Genomic DNA, 20,872 nt, shown 5'->3' on the forward strand with positions numbered 1-20,872 from the left:
ATGGCACCCCCCAGATTTCCAGTAGCTGAGAAGCCTACCTGGTACCAGTGCGATCACAATGAATCATTACACAAGGAGACCAGGCATGGCTCAAAGACTGTAAAAATGGCTTAGACCTCTGGAGGGTTAAAGCATGCAGGTCTCCGACGCTTTCTTGTAAATCAGCACCTTTCTTGGAAAGTCAGCTGTTGATTTACTTATAACCAATCATGTTGTTCCTCAGCAGGACATTTTGCATTGGGCACTCGTCTTCTGTCTGAACTCTTTATAGTGTTATGAAACAGGATGTCGGCTGCTGAACAACTTACAGGGTGGTGTACTTTGGCTCGCTCTGCTTGCAAACATTAAGACTCCAGGGTGAGCAGCCTCTGCAAAAGCCTACTAAAATATAAGGAAGCTGCTAATCACTGTACAGCCACATAACACTATAGAGGATCCACTAAACATATAATATGTGAGACGTCGCTCCTCTGTAGAATGCTGATAGAATGATGTACACCCCTAAGTACATCAAACCGCATCTGGTGCAAGGTTATACTGCATCATAATATGATATTTTAAATAGGATGCTTTCCAAAGATGATAATGTACATGTCGGGATTTTAAATGATATTAATGAGAGTAATGATGTTGGGGTCATTATAGACTACATTTTCTACTATCTCCCAAAAGACAACAGTGACTTTTTAACGCTCTCCTTTACTGCAGTTTTCAGAATTACTATGGGGAAATCCAGTTGATCACAACTCAACTGGAAGGCTTTCAAGAAGCACTACAAAACAATGATCGAGAAAAGATCCAGCAGTACATGAACTTTGGAGAAAAATTCCACTAAATATTGCTGTCACAGGAGATTGTGGCTCTGGTAAATCCACCTGTTAATGCCTTCAGAGGCATACAGGACGGAGATGAAGGAGCTGCCCCTACTGGTAGTGTGGCAACCACTCAGAGGTTACACCATACCTCCATCCAAACTATCCCAATGTTACACTATGGGATCTTCCCGGTATAGGGCAACACACAGTTTCCAGCTGATGCAAGTACTCAGCTTGTTCCATTTTGGAAAGGTTTGACCTCTTCATCATCATCTCAGCCACTCGCTCTCAGAGAAAATGATGTGACGCCGCTAAGAAGATAACGAAGATGGGGAAAAAGTTCTACTTTGTTCGCCTCAAAGATAGACTTTGACTTTCAAAAAATCAGGAAAGACGCCTAGAGGGAGTTCAACGCAGAAAGGACTCTTTCAGAAATCAGGAATACTGCATTCAAGGTAAGGACTTCAAATCACACATAAATAGTGAGGTTAATTACAAAATGTCCTATAAACAAGTCACAAAAAGCCAAGATAGTAAGAACTATGTGATTGTTTTTACTTCAGTGCTTATGTTGGTCATTGTGTTTGTCTGACCCCACTCACTCGGTTCTCTTTTATTTGTATTTGTTTTCAAATACACAAGTCTGACAAATCCATTCCTGCCGCCAAATCATTAGTCTTATAGAACAGACTGATATTTTTGTATTAAAACACTAATATTTTTGGACTGGAATTCTTCAAAAAAAGCTTTAACACCATTTATGAATCATGAGAATCAATGAATTTGATATTTATGCAGTATTCCAAGAGTTAGTTGCTAAACATTTAATTTAACTGGATTAGATTTGTTGAACCAACATATTTAATGGAGGATAATATATATATATATATATATATATATGTGTATATATAAAACAAGATATTGATTAATAAATTGTTGCAACAATCATGTTATGTTACTGTTATTATTACTGTCTAAAATAGTCTTGAATCTGAGAGAATGGTCTCAGGTCTTCTGACTTTATCATCATTTCATTCATAATGAAATAAATGAATTCGTATATCAAATTAGTTTTTTGTTTTTTAATACCTATTTATGAAATAAAAATCAAGTGACCAAAAGATACACTGACCATTTCGCCACAACACAACAGCATTAGTAAGACGTGTTTTTGAAAAAACAAACTTAAAAACGGGTCTGATTTAGGGTTTTTAGCAAATTCCTCTTTTTTCACACTGGAGTCTAAGTGGAGAAGAACATTAGATGCGAGACATCTCCTTAGAATTCAGCTGTGCTATTCACGTTTCAGTCTTATACAAGCTAATGCCGTAAACTCTTAAAACACTGTTCACACAGTATACAGCACAGTGCTACATCATTATATTATGACAGTTTGTTTTCAGAGCTGCTAAAAAGCTGACAGCAGAGTTAGAACAGAAGGGCATGCAGGTTTGACTCGGAGCTGAAGAACAAAAACAAATGTCTCTATTTTTCAACAGACAGCGCAACCAATCAGGATGAGGATCAGTGTTGTTATGTTTCTACCCTTTCTGTTTCATTTTTACTAATGCTGTCGCGTTGTGGCAAAATGCTGTCGTGTGGTGGGATTTGCTGCTGTGATTTACACTTCAGGGCCCCCGTATGTTTCCAGAAAGCTGGAAGCAGCAAAACTACAGGCCAAACAATCAGACCGGTTACCAAAAGGCATGTTGGAACTGCACTAGGAAAAAGTAAAGTAAAAATGGAAGAGGGCAAGTTCAGAACATGGGAAAAATAAAACTTATAATAAAACAATAAAATGTGTCCTTAAATATGCATATTTTATTGTACATTACAAGTTCAAACTAGAACTGCAAGCAGTTACGGCAGGGTCCAAGCCTCCCTGCGCCAGTCGCCCCCGACGTGAGTCGCCCGATGACCAGGGGAGAGCGCGAAAGCGGAACCCAAAGCGTAACATGGGGAGGCAAACGTCAGGAAATGTTAAGAGGTTTGAGCCGCAAGGTCTGTGGCACATTGTAGTTGCGTATATGCTTTTTAACATTGATTGAGTAAAAGGGCCAAACTCGTCTATGTTGATTATAGTGCCCCCTAATGGCCGATCATCGCCACATTTGGTACAGAGCGGCATGCCGAAGGAGCATCACAAGTTTCATGTTGATAGCAGTTACTACGGCAGAGAAATCGCAATCAATCGCAAATGTCCCATTTAAATGCATTGAGTTATTTGCCAAAACACGTCTACATTCATTATAGCGCCCCCTAATGGCTGATCTTCACCAAATTTGGTACAGAGCCTCGGAGTGGGATGTCGAACAATAATACTTTTGCTCTGATACCTTTTAATTTGACAGAGATATGCTAAAGTTTGTGTTTTGTGGCTAGCTACGAAGATTAGTTTGGTTGTAAATTGTGCATACTTTAACGTAGCAGTCATTCATGACAGAGGTTCATGGCAAACAAGAATCTAAAGTTTGTTTGTGCGTAACTTGCGCAATTTTTATCCTATAAAAATTCTTTTGATAACTTTTTGTCAGGTCGGTCTGGAGATGATACGTACCAAGTTTCGTGCAGATCGGTCGCACGTTCTAGGAGGAGTTAGAAAAAATAGGTTTACAATAAATCACGATTTTTCGCACATAAAAGTATAGGTGGAAATGGGCGTGGCCTATATGAGGCGATTCAACTGAATTCAGGGAAAGCGTGGATATGTATGTTTTTTATGTGCAATGTACGGTTTGGGAGTTATAAGGCCAAATGCGTTTTTTTCTGCTATTGTGCCACATAGTGGTGGAAGTGGCTGATTTTTTTTTTGTCCGTGGTCCTTGGACTGGTCCAGGGACCTGGACCAGTCCTGAAAATGGCACCTCCCACCATGTACGGTTTAGGCTGTAGTATCAGTTTTAGGCAGAGAAGAAGAATAATCCTTAGGAAAGCAATAGGGTTCCACAGCTCCGCTGGATCTGCCCCCTCGGGCTTGGACCCCTAATTATTTTACAGTATATTTCTTATCATCATAATTTATTTTGTTTGTGACACAGGTCTTCAGAGAGCAAGTGTTGTGTCTCCACAAGTGTTCCTGGTGTCCAGCTTTGATCTCCATCTGTATGACTTCGCTCTCTTACTGAACACCTTAGAGAGAGAACTTACTGAACACAAGAGAGATGTCCTGAAGTTGGTCATGCCCAATATCAGCCACGAGGTCATCAACAAGAAGAAAGAAGCATTCTATAAGAAAATCAAATACTGGGCTACGCTTAGTGCAACTGTAGCAGCTGTACCAGTTCCTGGGCTTTCTATTGCTGTTGATGTGGCCATGTTGATTGGTGTTGTCACCCAATACGTACTTGGGTTTTGTCTTGATATCCCGTCACTGAAGAAACTCTCGGCTAGGACAAATGTGCCATACAATGATCTGACTGCCGTCATTATTTCAGATCTAGCTGCAACAGAAATAACCGCTGATCTTCTCTTGAAGGTGATTGGTCGATTTGCAGGCACACCAGCATTAATGGCAGCAGAGGAATGGTCCAGATTCATTCCAATACTTGGAATCCCATTAGCAATGAGCTTCTCTTTTGTCTCCACCAACAAGATTCTTAAAATCATCCTCAACATGCTTGCTGAGGACGCTCATAAAGTGTTAAACAAGGTCATGGAATCAAACACCTCGGTGGGATATTGTAAAGTGAATGGCAATGGCATTTGATGGCACATTTAAAACTGCAGTGTAGTAAAGATCTTTTGAAAGATCTTTATGCGTAGATTGCATTGTATTTCTTTATACTCTATACAAATAATAATATTGTATTTTAACTGGACATTTTAGCAAACATGCATCATACGTTTTGCAGTTGATCTCTCTACAGTATGTATCATTACTCTAATAGATCAGGTATTAATAAAAGCCTAAAAGCAGGGTAAAACATGCCTTGTAATACTTTAAAAGGAAGGAATACTATCCTAGGTTTGTATATATCAGTTTAAAGAGAGTTTGTTTGTGATTCATTGCTATTATTATTACTATATATAACTATATCTTGTAGTTGAAGGACAGAATTCTAGAAGCACCATTATCTTTTTTTAATCGTTTTATGACCAACAGTGATGTACGTTACTGGGTCTTGATATCACCTGTAGACGAGTGTCCACTGCCCTCCAGTGGACACAGTGAAGAACTACAACACATCGTTCAAAGAAAATAATACTGATATTGTTTGTTTATCATCAATACTAACAGTATCACAACGGCATCGCTGTAGTTATTAACACCCGCTCTGAGCTCGCCTCATATTTAATATCTCCACATCAATACAGTTCAGAGACTTACTTTTTTGGTTCACTTCAGAAGCAGAGAAATGAGCCGTTTCAACCAGTTTTAACCAGAACCATCCACATGGTTGGAATCAGCATGGAATACTGTGTCTTTGTAACATAAATGATTATGAATCTAAAAACATTCATTAATTCATACAATAACAAGCGTGAGTCAACTATTAACTACCACTTTACTTTAAATCTCACATCAATTCATTTCGGTATTTGTGTAACTCTCTTAAGTGACCCCCTATACACAACTCCCATTCATATAGGTTCCTATCACATGTATTATTGGAATTGTTGTACTACAATCATAGATATAAAATGGATAAAAAGGCCATTTACATTCAAATCAACGTAGCAGAATGGTCAGAGCAGCAGCCATTTTTATGTCTACCATTACCATGGTCTTGGCCTACTGATGTATCATAGGTCATAGTAGACAGGAAATGCATTGGAGATGACAAACCAACTTTTTTTTAAAGCGTATGGACTTTTCTGGGACAAAATCTAAATCTTTTAATTGTGTAAGTTTTAGTGTTTATTGTTGTTTTCCCTGATTGCCAAGAGATGCATCAAGAATGTTGCATCACATGCTTTTTTCCCCAACCATACTCCTCACACAGTATACAACCTCTGAAGCTTTTTTGTTTTGTTTCTACTTGCGGATTGAATGATCCGTTCATACAACTCGAGAGGCTTCTCATTTTTTTGTCTCCTGACGTGTGTACAACATTGACTGTAGCATACAGAAGTACATCCTGGGACATTTCCCCGACTGCACTGAGCCATGTGTATCACTCCCCTCTGCGGCAGCCTCATCACTATTCGAATAACCTTACGCCAATAACTTGATCCAGCATGTGGACAGTTACATGACACAGCTGTTCCTAGGCAGTACAAATGTTGTGTGCGAGGTGTGTTCCACATTACAAGCAATTTTCTATAGAAGTCCACACAAAAAGTTTGACCTACTTTATGATTGCAGCAGCTCACACTGTGGTCAAGCTACTGTGGCCGTCCGTGCGTTTCCAGGCTATGAGTAAAACAAAAAGTGCATTTACTTTGAAATCCCTGGAACTGGTTCAGCCGTCTCTGCCTCATTTTACATAGTTTCATCTCTAAAGTGTGTACAACAAGTTATGAAGTTATGGTCATTATGTTGGGTCTTTCCTTTAACTAGTTGAGCCTCCCCTCAGCACTAGTAAGCAACTGGGCACCACTAGTGAGACATGTGTTCAACATGTTGGGCTTTTTGTCTCACTTGTTGATTTTTTCTGGCGCACTAGATGACATTCCCATCGTACTAGTTCAACATGAATACTAGTTAACGTGTATGTTTACGCGCCACTGGTTCAACTAGTGATGTAACTGATGATGATGCTCAGAGTGTGTTTAAAAGGGCCCTGGGTTTGAACACCTCAGGGTAATATTGTGAAGTGAATGGCAATGGCATTTAATGGCTCATTTAAAACTGCAGTGTATAACAGCTTTTGAATTATTTCTCAGTAGATTACATTGTACTCCAAACAAATCATAATCTTATATTCTAACTGAACATTTTAGCAAACATTTATCATATGTTTGCAGCTGATCACTCTAGACCAGAGATCTTCAACAGGAGGTCTGGGGACCCTAGGGGGTCCTCAGAATCACTGCAGGGGGGCCTCCAAATTGTGTGTAACATTAAAAGATGATTTATAAAATCATGCTTACAATTGTTATTTTAATAGCTTAGTATTCTATGCACTAAAAAGGTATGAATAAAGACTTTAGGCCGTCCTACACGTTAATGTAGGCCCATTTTAGTACGCAACTTCATTTTATACAATATATGTAGTAGGGGGTCCCTGCTCCGTCTCTCTTTCAGTTAAGGGCTCCTTGGTTTAAAAAACGTTGAAGACCCCTACTAGAGTATATATCATTTATAGGGATGTAAAGATGAAAAACTAATTTAAATCTTTTTTAACATCATAACGTTAATATAACATTTTTCTTTTTTAGAATTGATTTTGACCAATAACTCATTACACTAGTTCAGTTTTGATGCTTTTCCCCTACAATGAACTTGATTGTGTTTATTGATTTGAGTAGCTCAAAATGTATAATTGTTTTAAAATATTGCATTCTTTATATGATTAAAGTGCCTGATGAAATGCCAACTGATGCAGCCTCCATGTATTGCATGTCACAATCATTTAGTCAGTATTTCCTGCAGGTATGATCCGCTCTGATCTGATTTTTGGAGAACTGTAAAAATACATTTGCTCTTACATGGTTTTATATTGCATATTGTTCTATTGTTACTACATTACATGTAATCTCACCAGAATCACTCTATTACCAGAAAGAAAAGATGTCACTGTTTGATTTTCTGTAGCGATACAGAAACAGCAGCAAGAGAATAATCAGTAAAAGTCCACAAACCAGCCCAACAATCAACAGCACAGGAAATGGAGGTTTTTTTTAGGCCTGGACCCTGCTATTGGAAATAACTTATCATCATTCAAAACTGATAAAAGCTTCGAAAGCTTACAACTCAGTGTTTGAAAGCTTGGAAACTAATAAAAAAAAAAAAAAGGTTTTGCAAGATTGAAATAAGTTCTGATGTCCTTCATAATGTTTTGATAGGCTGAAAGAAATTCAAATATCTGCAAACAGTATTTTGTATTTGAATTCTCCACAACTGCAGCACTCGTTTTTTTACAGTGTTTCTCCAACACATTTTCATGAATATTGCAAATGTACAAACTTGCACTCATATAGCAGACTTTTCTTCCAGAGCTAAGTTTACAGCTGATCACTCTAGACCAGAGATCTTCAACAGGAGGTCTGGGGACCCTAGGGGGTCCTCAGAATCACTGCAGGGGGGCCTCCAAATTGTGTGTAACATTAAAAGATGATTTATAAAATCATGCTTACAATTGTTATTTTAATAGCTTAGTATTCTATGCACTAAAAAGGTATGAATAAAGACTTTAGGCCGTCCTACACGTTAATGTAGGCCCATTTTAGTACGCAACTTCATTTTATACAATATATGTAGTAGGGGGTCCCTGCTCCGTCTCTCTTTCAGTTAAGGGCTCCTTGGTTTAAAAAACGTTGAAGACCCCTACTAGAGTATATATCATTTATAGGGATGTAAAGATGAAAAACTAATTTAAATCTTTTTTAACATCATAACGTTAATATAACATTTTTCTTTTTTAGAATTGATTTTGACCAATAACTCATTACACTAGTTCAGTTTTGATGCTTTTCCCCTACAATGAACTTGATTGTGTTTATTGATTTGAGTAGCTCAAAATGTATAATTGTTTTAAAATATTGCATTCTTTATATGATTAAAGTGCCTGATGAAATGCCAACTGATGCAGCCTCCATGTATTGCATGTCACAATCATTTAGTCAGTATTTCCTGCAGGTATGATCCTCTCTGATCTGATTTTTGGAGAACTGTAAAAATACATTTGCTCTTACATGGTTTTATATTGCATATTGTTCTATTGTTACTACATTACATGTAATCACACCAGAATCACTCTATTACCAGAAAGAAAAGATGTCACTGTTTGATTTTCTGTAGCGATACAGAAACAGATGCAAGAGAATAATCAGTAAAAGTCCACAAACCAGCCCAACAATCAACAGCAAATAAATAACTTATCATAATTCAAAACTGATAAAAGCTTCGAAAGGTTACAACTCAGTGTTTGAAAGCTTGGAAACAAATTTAAGATTGAGTTAAGTTTTGCAAGATTGAAATAAGTTCTGATGTCCTTCATAATGTTTTGATAGGCTGAAAGAAATTCAAATATCTGCAAACAGTATTTTGTATTTGAATTCTCCACAACTGCAGCATTCGTTTTTTTACAGTGTTTCTCCAACACATTTTCATGAATATTGCAAATGTACAAACTTGCACTCATATAGCAGACTTTTCTTCCAGAGCTAAGTTTACAACACCAATTTTTCCAGAGATCTGCCCATGTAGTTGAGAGCTTACCAGTCACAAAGTAAGACCTAACACGGCATAGTTTGAAACAAGGAACAAGGTTAATTAGAACGAGAATTCCCTCAAATTAAAAAAACCTACAAAGATCTCAAGGGGGACATATACGTGATTATAATGGAGAGTGGTGGGACAACAAGTGGCGAAATGCAATACTGTGGTCAATGAGCTCTTAAGGTCACCAGTGGTCAGATACAAATTGCCTCCCCGTCTGAAATAAAACCTTGGGGAATGTAGATTATATTTTGTATAAGTGTCATGCTTTAGTCATAAAATGCACAATTGGTTTGCCTGTCTGCCCACTATAAACCATATGTAGTAAACAGTGTGGCTGTGTGTCAATAATGATTTGCCCATCTGTCTTTCTACCATTTTCCAGTCATGTCGAGAAGAAGTCTTTGTTTGAAGGAAGCAGGCTATAACACAGAGGAGGGGACTCCAGTCATTTCCTACAGGGAGACCTGCAAGGACTGTGTTTGTGTGCACGTTGTGTCCTGTATGTGCATATGCTGTGAGGTCAGCACTTTATAAATCTTAACACGTTGTCGCTCTCCAAAAAAAAAACGTTTGTCCAAAATTGTTGCTTTTTTTTTTTTAGGAAATGACAAAAAGGCTAATTTGAAAACACTATATTGAGCTGTTTACCTACCTGTGAAATTGCCTCATCACTGTTTAAATATTTGTAAAACCCACAGATAGATGTAAAGGATGGCCAATACTGTATCATTGATACATGAAAAGAAATTAAAATTACGAAATATGGAGATACATATTGGCCTCCAGGACTTGAAACGAAATGGGACAAAAAAATACAAACTGTTGCATTCATCAGCGAAGGGTTATCCAGGTAGGAACATGCAAAGATCAACACTGTGTCGTAATCACACTTTTAAAACTTCCGTTATTTAATATGAAATAACATGGAGAAACAGTTGTAGTTTATAAACTGTGGAGACTAAAATGTCATATTTTCTCCCCTCAGGGACATTCATCATTACTTCCAGGAAAATGCTGGCCCTTTTCAGGCGACCAAGGGCATTTATTCATTTCCTTGTTCCACCCAATCTCTATCACTATAGTGTGACACTCGGCCACATAACAAAGAGCCAGTCCCCACACGAATACATTGAAACTGCACCAAGGAAATTTTCAATCTATGTAAGTCACACATTTTCTGTTATTATCCTCGATATGTCGGCTGGTGGAAGAAGTACATGAGTTTTGTGTGCAAAAATCTTAATTAGTAAAGTAACTACTAAAGTAACTAAAGCTGTGGTGATGTGCAGACGAATGTAGTGGAGTAAAATGTATAATATTTCTCCCTGAAATGTAGTGGAGTGGAAGTAGAAAGTGGCATGAAAAGAAAAGACTCAAGTAAAGTACCTCAACATTTGTACTTAAGTACAGTACTTGAGTCAATTGAATTAGTTACATTCCATCACTGTGGATGTCCAGCATACTTGTCAGTTTTATTCACACAAAAGGCTCAGCTCATCTTTTTCCTCTCCAGGGAATGATGACTACTGACGAGGAAGGAACCTATTTGGGAACACTGGTTTATGATGTAGACGGAGCAGCATTTCAGACCTTTAAACAGCCTGTGAGTATGATATGACAGTATAGCTCTAATGATGTGTAGGATAATAAGTAGAGATTCTTCTGATAATGAAAGCTCTTCCTTCCCGCGTTAATGGCTGCAAACTGTGGTAGCCAAACAAACCGTATTATAGAGGTGGGGTTCATCATTCCTGTCTCTGACTCTTTGTTCATTTCTCTCTCTTGTCTCTTACCAGAATCCAGACAAAGGAGTCTTCCGATATGTGAAGCTACAGATTGACAGCAACTGGGGAATGCACATCACCTGCCTGTACAGCTTCAGGGTTCACAGTACAGTAGTTTAGTGTCGCAAAACACCTGAATTCGCCTAAATTTGTGTAATAAAATTAGTAGTCACTTTCCCCCCCAATATATTTTAAAACATATTGTAAATGGAGGTGGACAAAATATGAAAAACTATATTTTAGCGACTAGAAATTTGATTAAATTCAAATCAATTTTATTTTAGTGTCAAATCATAACAGAAGATAGCTCAGGACCCTTTCCAGATAGAGTAGGTCTAGACCAGTGGTTTTCAAAGTGGGGGGGGGGGGTTCCAGGGGGTCCCCAGCAAAAAGGGGAATCATTTATTTTTATAATTCCATCCATAAGTAACACAATAGCAGAATTTATGACTATTTTGGTGAACATCTAAAAGGGTAAACCCAGCCCGATCTGCCGGCGATTTGATTTCGCCCTGCAGCTCAGGCTGGATCCTGTACGTTGATCTATCCTGCTTCCGTTCCAATTTTGCGGGGACCAATCACAAACTGGCTTCTCCACCTGGCGCGCTATTGGCGGGTTGAACACGATGACGATAGAGAAGGGACCAAGCAGCTTCTTGTTTACATTCAACATAGCGGCCACCGAAGCGCAGCAACCCGTTGATGCCGCTGTCGTTGCTACGTCACCGTTGGATCGTTGATCTGATCGGTTGAAGGACTATGATTATTTTAGCACCCTTTGTCTCTCAGAGGACAAGTTAGCTGTTAGTATCGCTTTGCCAGACCCTCCTCCAAAGCTGGCTAACTTTGTAAGCTATTTTTTTAAAATAAACAAATAATACAAATAAATTATACAAATAAAGTTATTATTATTATTATTAATACAAATCCTACATCAAAGTAACTAAGTAAATAGAAAATAAAAGAATACATCTCTTCAGATAAATAAACTAAGAAAAAAAAATCAATAGTAGATTACACCCTGGGCCGTTTAAAAATTGCATCACGATTTTTTTTTTTTTTATCTCATCCGATTTTAACCTTTACACATTTGTATTGATTTTTAAGCAGTTCACAATGCATCGTTACATCCCTAATCATATACTCTAATAAATCAGTATAATGACGTTTTGTTGATGCATTGCTATTATTAAAGGTGCTCTAAGCGATGTTGGGTGACGTTACTCCTTGTTGACGTTCAAAGTATTTTCAAACAAAACGAAGACTAGCTCGCTCCTCCCTCCTCCTCATCCCGTCCCCTCCCTTCTGTGCTTCAGCGTACTATCCCCCCCCCCCCCCCCCAAATCCTTCTTGTCCGTTATTGGCTGAACACTGGAACACGGTTTGTGTATGTTTGCATGGTCCAGGATGGACCACTTTGTTTTTGTTGCTGTTTGTGGAGCCTGGGCTGTCTACAGAGACCGCGTTTTTTTTAAATTTTTTTACAGTGTGTTCAGGGGACCGGCAGCTCGTGGATAGTGAGGAGATGTTTGCTGTATGTGACAAAAAATGTTGTAGCCTAAAAAACGCGTGACATCGCTTAGAGCACCTTTAAGTACTGTATACAGAATACTGTTGCTATCCTTCATGTTAATACATTAATTACATAATACATTTGACTGAGCTAACTAGAAACACCACTTTCTTTTTTCCATTGTTTTATTCCAAAGGTTCAGTGAACCAACAGTGATGTAGGTTAATGTGGCTTGACGTCACCTGACTGCCCTCCAGTGGTCACAGTGAGGAACTACAACACATCACTCTTGAAGGATATAGTTGATCATCTTTATACTTATCACTACTGTGTCACTATTGTTATTAATACATATTTTGGAACTAATGTTGATAATATTCATGATACATTTGTTATCAGTATATGTATATAAACATCACCTCCACATTCTTCAGTGGGAACATTTAATCTCTACCTTCTATCCTCTATTTTGTGGGGTCGACAGAATATTAGAAACACTACAGCCAGTTTGGTTTTATTTTGAAAGTCTGTAAGACAATGATACTCTATGACTTGACAGTAAAACGGAGCTATGAAGTACCTCCCGTCATTATGTTATTGCTGGCATTATGAAGTTTCTTGCTATTGACAATGACATTGAATCCCTTTAACTGCCCCCACTATGTTTTTTCATGTTAGAAATAAGACAGGGATGAAGCCAGCACTCCTCCAGTCTTCAGGCTACAAAAGATCTGAAACTTGTGAACAAGCAACAGTGTTTAGCTTTTTTTTCTTTTCAAAATAGTATCTGCAGCACAGAACAATTAATCAATAATAGTTTCATCGCTATTGTAGATATATACCACACTGCTAACATTCCGAATTTGATACAGGTCATGGAAACAGCATATTCCGGTTGGATATTCTGAATAAGACCTTTTCCGGATATAGCATTTTCTGATTAAGACAAGTGGGATATTCTGGTATTTTTCGGGTTTTAGAGGCATTCTTTGGACATGTATACGGCACATTCGGAATATGCATCTCAATCAGGGTTTTTACCGCAGTTTACGGCTTATGGTCAGCTCTGTGCGTTGCTATGGTTTCTACCAGCCAACAGTTTGCAAGGCTACAGACCCGATAAGAAGGAGAAACAGCAACTTTTAAACATGATCAAAGACTTGGATATAAACTGATTTTTGGATATTCGCACACACCGCTACACCAAGCTTTTCAAGAAGCTGGTTGCAGGGGCAATTCCAGGATTTTTAAAGTGGGGTGGGCAATAATCAGTCAGGGGATTTTATCAGAATACAGCATAGAAAATCTGTTTAGAAATATAGTACATTTTAGATAGGATAGAACACAATTCAATTTTGCTAAATAAAACATATCACATTCATTGTTTTTTTCAACAAATTGTGTATCCAAATACAATACACATTTTCAATGGGCTCTGAAGGCAAAACTTTGGATATGTGGAAACATTAACTGGTCATGTGACAAGGGCTGGGAAGGTTTTTTGTCACAGAACCATATAAAAATAATGTGCAATACAGTTATAATAAACTTGCCTCAAACTTCAAAAAAGAAAACCACCCCAGGCCCCCCCCTCTAGACCCGCCCCTGGCTGGGTGAAGGAATGAAAGAGGGACGCTGTGTTTGCGCAGTCCAACAAGTCCTCCACCGCTGGTAAACTTGCTACATGTAAACGGGAATTAGTGTATTAGTGGAATACTTGCTTTCATTAGCCATGTAAACAGCGTAGACTGAATATCGTCTTTTTCGGAATAAAAGGAAAAAAAACGGAATATTGTGTGAATGTAAACATAGTCCGTGTACGCATGTAAATCATTCTCTCGTCCTGCATCAGCACACATCACTGATTTCCTTCTGTATACACCTACAGTATGACCCAAACATCCATCCCAATAAAGCATTCTGAAGAAAAGATCATAACCAGTTGTAAGGGACAAACGTTTATTGTAACCCTACAAAAGACACAGGGTGAGAAAAAAATACAAAACAAAAATAAAATTATAGAAATGAAAGAAAAAAAAAAATCTCATTCTTATACAAGTCTCAAAACTATCCATCATACACGGACCACAGTTTATTTATTCATATTTTTTTTTAATATAACATTTTGCTGTAATGCTGTGTGTACATACAAAATATAGCAAACTAAATAAGGCAAATAAATAGAGGTACAATTTACAGGAAAATGGAACATTCCTCAATGTTTTAATCTTTTTTTTAAATTTTTTTTTTTTTATATCTTATCTCAAACATCAACAATGGTGTACAAAATGCTTATTTTTTTTGTCCAACTGTACATCTTTCGGTGGAGGATACTTTTTTTCCAACCATAAAAATACTGACTCCTCACAATTATACAACCTCTAAAACTGGGTGCAACTTTTCTCAGGCAGTACAAAATGTCGTGTAACGTGTGTGTTCCACATCGCAAGCAATTTTCTATTAAAGTCAACACATCACACTTTGTGCACCCTTGTCGAGGCATGCAGTTTGACGCGCATTGAAGTGCATGATTTGACAGAATTTTGGTGGTGTTGGGAAACATCCCCTCCTTTTTTTTTCCTTTTACACACCAAAGCAGGTGACAGACAAAAGAGGATGTCAAACTCAGTACACTCCTGTAAGGTACGAGTGTCACTTTTTTTGTGCATGTGTCCCCACAAATCCAATCTCTGCCGTGACCCAACAGACTGCCTGTTAACGTTATTCCAGCGGCCCAGCCGGAGTCCCAACCACACTTGCCCTTTTTTCCTTTCTTCCCACCATGTTTTTGCACCACTCTTTCGTTGCATCCTTCTCATTTCTAGAGAAGGCGCCGCAAATGGAAATGTCCCATAATAAAAGTGCATTGAACAAGCTACTAATTTCATTCCTCTGGTTTCCATCTGTACACTCCAAACATCAGCCAGTCAATGGCTAAATACACATCCAAACATGTAACAACATAAACTTGTAATAATACTGACGATGTTGCAATACCCCTCTGTAAATAGTCTGCACTACAATGCGGGTTAAAGCTCTGGATTAAGAGTTTAAAGGGTCTACCAAAGTCTGATATACTAACTCTGATTAACTTGAAAGACAAAGGAGCAGAGGTTAGGAAATCAAATAGCTCAAATATACATGAAATGCTGGTTAAAGAATAGGCAATCAATACGTCATTAGAACTTTTCTGATATTTCAAAGTGTCTGAAAGTTTGAGTCTATTTGGTTTGCCGGTTAATCTTCTCTCTCCTTCAGTTTGAGGATCAATTAAAGGACTAAACCCCTGGCAGGATGAGGTGTCTCTGCGACGTGACCGATAATGGATAAATTAAAGGTTTAGGCAAAAAGGATTTTTCTCTGTACAGGTGATAGGTCAAACTTCTCTGATTGCATGCCAACCACACTGAGGTCACTCATTTTAGCAGACTTTGGCGAGTTAATGTGCCACATCGTGTTAACACTTCGTAGAGCTGCTTTTAACTGCTTGTGAGGTCAGCTGGGACACCAAAGTGCACCGTCTGAAGCCACAAGATGGCGCCAATTAGTCTAATTCCAACTGTCAGCTGCATTACTTAGACACTGTACTGTACATTTTTTTTTGGAAAGCAACAAGCACTAAAACACAATAATAGGAATGGTAAATGTGTGAAAACAGGGTCAGAGGCACTTCGATGTGAAACCTAGACTAAATAGAAAAGCTGGCAGAATGAAGGAACAAACTGCCATAGCCCATTACTACTGTAGTGACTACACACAGCAGTGGGTGTTAAGTGATTAGTCTGTTTGTCCAGAAAGAAAAAACAAACAAAAAAAACTGTCCGACACGGTCAATAATCCAACATTGTCTTTTTCCTGGTTTTGTAACACTACTGTTACACTAAGTGCTTATTGAGTCAAGTCCAATTCAAAGTGAGATCTAGGGAAATGAACTGCAATACCAGTCCTAGGTTGTTTAAAGTGCCCATATTATGCTCATTTTCAGGTTCATAATTGTATTTTAAGGTTGTACCAGAATAGGTTTACATGGTTTAATTTTCAAAAAACACCATATTTTTGTTGTACTGCACAGCTCTCTCTCACTGCTGCAGATCCTCTTTTCACCTGGTCTCTGTTTTAGCTACAGAGTGAGACCTCTTCTTCTTCTGTACCATCTTTGATTGCACTCTCACATGCGCAGTAGCTCAGATGTAGATCATGTCAGCTAGCTAGCTCCATAGACAGAAAAAGAAAGGCTGTTTCTCCACCAGTCGATTAGCTGGGAGACTTCTAAATGAGGGCGCACATGGAAGTAGTTCTTTTGTAGATTATGGTGAACTTGTGTGTGTTGTAGCAGTGCTTTGCTATTGAGAACGAGGTAGCATGCTAGCGTTAGCATTAGCATGCTAACGCTACGAGCTAATGGTTGCGGTTAGCCAACTCGTTTCGGCTTGTGACGTCACAAGCCGTGCCAATTTTGAACAGCTCACCCGGAGACTGAAGGCAGGACACATTCAGAAACCGTATCTCACTCAGAACAGCATGGATGGATTTTTTTACAAAGTTGGTATGCGTGTGGAAGCACCAGAGACACAAAAGAACTCCCCAAATCCCAGAAAGTGTGTTTTTCATAATATGGGCACTTTAACTATTACCACGAAAACAACCACTTCATTCTTACCCCTTACACACTGAACCAGGGGGCTGTTGTGCAAATCCTTTGGCCTGTCAAACTCAACCAATCCTAACGTAATAAGTAGGGATGCACCGAATCCAGGATTTGGCTTCCGATTCGGCCGAATATTGGGCTTTTTGACGGGGTTCGGTTTCTGCCTTAACATTTTATTTTTTTTTTTCCACCGAACCGAACCCTAAGCGCGCGCTACGCTGGTCGACGTAATGACGCCGCCGTTGATTGCGGGAAGGCGTTTACGTAGGTGGACCGTTCAATGCAGTAGGCTGTGAGAAAGTGGAAATGGAACTGGTGAGCAGTTTGGCTGTACTTTCAGTCAAAAGAAGGCAATTCAAGTCGAGCTACATGTTCAATTTGCAATGCCGATTTGTCTCGTGGTGGCGAGGACCTTAACAAATGAAAAATACACTGCTGTGGACGTTGTTTACTTCATTAATGTGTTTACTGTGTTAATGGACTGAGGATGGGAGGAGGATTCGGTATTCGGTTTCGGCAGAATCTTAACCAGTGGATTCGGTATTCAAACCCCAAAAATCTGGATTTAGTGCATCCCTAGTAATAAGGATACAAAACAGTACATGAAGCTAAAACATACATGAATAGGCTAACAGAGGAAGATTAAACACAGTGTCCATTTTTTAATTTGTTATGAAAAAGTCAAAATTTGGACAGCTCACATATGGCTCTATACTGTACTATAGTAACCATGCAATGCAGATTAAATAACTAAAATGGGTTATCTAAGAACAAAAATGGATGATTAGCAGGATGACACCAGGATATTTACTATGGACGTTATGTGTGTGTTGCACTCTATCTGCTTCCATTAAGATGTATGTTCACATGATTCTTGTTTTTAATGGATCCACACTTTTCCCCAAAATGCTTCCTCTTCTCCCTAAGAATTGACCGGGAGTGACTCCTTCCGCAGAAGAGCCCTCACCCCAGGATTACAGCCCTCTGTGTGGGTACACCACCTGTAGCAAGCTACCCTTTACTGTACTGGATGTCCATCTTCAAAAAGACCATCTTAACGTTGTACTGAGGCGAGCCCATACTTTGCATTGCAGCCTTTGTCATGCCTACTGCTAAGGTTTTAGAAATGCATATATAAATAAAAAAATATACCTCCTTGAATATTTAAAAAAAAAAAATGACCTTGGTTGGCTTCAGTATGTAGGTCTGACTCTTGTTTGGCAAAAGGTTGCCCATAGTAACAGGGCCGTATCTCAAAACGTTTCAGAGAAGCTGGAAGGAAAGACGCTCTCTTAGGCTGTTGGTGTCCTTAATGTCCACCAGTATGCAACTCATTTGCATCAAGCCACTCTATTTTAAATCTACACCCTTTAAGTGCTTTGTTGTACCCTGACTTTGCAATAACAGACTAATTACAACGCCAACTGAAATAAAAGCGCACAGAAACACTGCATGATGAGCCTGAATTGTGGCAACAGAGCAATCAAGCGATAGTTCACCTTGAGAAATCTTTAACTGGACTGATGGCTCTGTCTTGAGACCACATGTTTTAGCACCAGTGTAACAGATCCTTCAGATACTATGGATGAGATCATTAAAGGCCCAATGGGAACTGCTATACAGCATCCTTTTGGCTGCTATACTCCCGAGTTCACACATGGTCTGCATTTTGGCTGCAGCCGATGGCTCGGACCACACATTCAGACAATGCAGACTTCGTTATAGATAAAAGATCATTTTAGCACAGAGAGAACTGTTTCCAGAGGACAGTTTGGATCGGCTTGTGGAGTATAAAGTTGGTCAGAAAAGCTACAGTGCAAACAAGACATACAGGTGTGAAAAGGACGAGCAATTATCTCTTTGACATAAAGCGCAATATTGTATAGAAATTCACTTCCAACGTCAATGTGAACTTGCAACACCAACAAATAATGCGTCGCGTGTACAAAACCCCAAAAATGCCATGAAAACATAAAAAAAAAACCTCTACATCTTTGCAATTAGCTTGTCTGCATCTAAATATAAATATATATCAACGCCTAATTGCAGTATGTTTTGTATTAGTACATTTACATTTGCTTTCTCTTTGCTGTGGCACTGGTTCATGCCAGAACAACGTTGAAACCAGTGAAGAGTGGAGGTGAGGCTTGACCCTTGTGGCACAGTTCTCATTTTGTCTGGTGGATCAAGCCGACAAGTTGGTTTTCCTTGAGTTGTATCCTCTAAAAACTGCTGTTTGGGATGTACGTACGTACGTCCTTCCTGGGAACGCTGTGTGCTGGAGGTGGCCGTTGGGCTGAAGCAATAACCCCCCAGTTGTGTATCACTCCAACAATCTTTCAGGAGCCTACAAAGCACTCTGGGATTTGCGGAATACACACCCCTCTTTCCAGTAAAGGAAGTTCATGGATACCCATCCATTCTGTGTCTGAAACGTCTCTTTTCTGGGGGACACTTGAAGCAACCATTTACTGTGGAGGTGATGGCTTAGTACCCCCCTTTCCCACCTTCTTTTGTCAGTTTTCCCAATCCTTTCTCTTGGCCTGGAGTCTATGTACACTGTGACTGGCTGATCCCAAAGTCCTGTGTGTTTTAGAGCCAGGGAGCAAAAAAGATAGGACGGCTCCAGCACCAAGGAACTTTCAGAGGAAGAGTGAAGGGGTTTGTGAGGGAAAACAAAGAGCAGTGGAAAAACAGCGGGGTGATAGAGAGAGCTGGAAGCTTGTAGCACAGTGTTATAGAGGATATGGTCAAAATATATGGGATAATGTGTCACAGTGGTCTGTCCGTCCATCCATAGATCCCAACCGTCCTTCGCCCAGCTCAGGAGATCATACAAGGCCCATGACAAACAGGTTGGGAATAGCTTTACAAGACCAATCAGAGGAGGGTGCTGCATCCTTCAAAACGGCGTGGCTGTCCACACGTGTGGCTACATGTCCAGTCCAGCCGTTATTCACATCCTCTCCAACGTTCATGGACTGAAAAGATGTCAAGAGATCTACACCAGGGCAGAATTTTGGTGTCTAGTGTTTATTTATTTTTTCCCTTCCTTTTTCCCCCGAACTAGTAGTTTACCTTGGTGACAGCTCGCTCGCGGCCCCCACCCTCCACCAGCTGGTTGACGGAGCGCTTGCGGTTGCGCTTGAATTTGTTCAGGTCCTTGTCAAAGACCTCACCGGAACGCAACGCCGACACCAGGTCGTCAAACTCCCCGCCGACCTCGTCTGAGGCCCCGCTCTTCTTGGCCCGCCGTTCTCGCTCCCTCTGCTCCTTGAGCTGGAAAGATGGAGACAGGAAGTCAGGGTTACAAAGACAGAAACATGAAGGAGTAGCACTTAAAAGGTGCTGTAGGTAGGATTGCGAAGATCCAGGACTTAGCCAAAACAATTTGAACATCGACAACTTCTCAGTCCCTCCCCCCCTTCTGCTGAAGCCCAAAACAGTCTCCTAAGCCCCTCCTCCCACAAGGGAGAATGAATGCGTGTGCATAAACATCATTCATGTGACTGACACGCAGTTAGACCCCCCCCCTTTAACAAAATGTTAAGGCAAGAAAAAACAAAGTAGAGTCTTTTTCCAAACCATTGCTGTCTCAGGTTTATTCTCTAAATCTGGGATCTTCAACAGGGGGGTCTGTGACCCCCAGGGGGTCCTCAGAGTCAGTGCAGGGGGGCCTCCAACTTATGGTTACATTTTTTAAATTTTTTTTTAAAAAAAAAATTAGAAAAGTCCTAAAATGAATCCAACATATTATTAGCAAATATAAATGCCCCCTGATGATAA

At 39.4% G+C, this 20,872-nt stretch overlaps 1 protein-coding gene and 1 pseudogene across 5 annotated transcripts in view; one reads left to right on the plus strand and one right to left on the minus strand.

Annotated features, from left to right (window-relative positions):
* Nucleotides 1–7,294, plus strand: LOC144535629 (interferon-inducible GTPase 5-like; annotated as a pseudogene). The gene is made up of 3 exons (XR_013503679.1): nt 1–83; nt 709–1,270; nt 3,854–7,294. The product of XR_013503679.1 is annotated as an interferon-inducible GTPase 5-like (transcript).
* Nucleotides 7,295–17,254: 9,960 nt separating this feature from the next.
* daam2 (dishevelled associated activator of morphogenesis 2) overlaps nt 17,255–20,872 on the minus strand; it is a 109,356-nt gene continuing 105,738 nt past the window's right edge. For all 4 annotated transcript variants that reach the window (XM_078277869.1, XM_078277865.1, XM_078277867.1 and 1 more), the window contains one exon: nt 17,255–20,365. In XM_078277869.1, the coding sequence (XP_078133995.1) occupies nt 20,153–20,365 (213 nt within the window). In that variant the 3' untranslated portion in view covers nt 17,255–20,152. The remainder of the gene's footprint in view (nt 20,366–20,872) is intronic.

Source organism: Sander vitreus, chromosome 20, assembly GCF_031162955.1.
Source record: "Sander vitreus isolate 19-12246 chromosome 20, sanVit1, whole genome shotgun sequence".
Classification (NCBI taxonomy): Eukaryota; Metazoa; Chordata; class Actinopteri; order Perciformes; family Percidae; genus Sander; species Sander vitreus.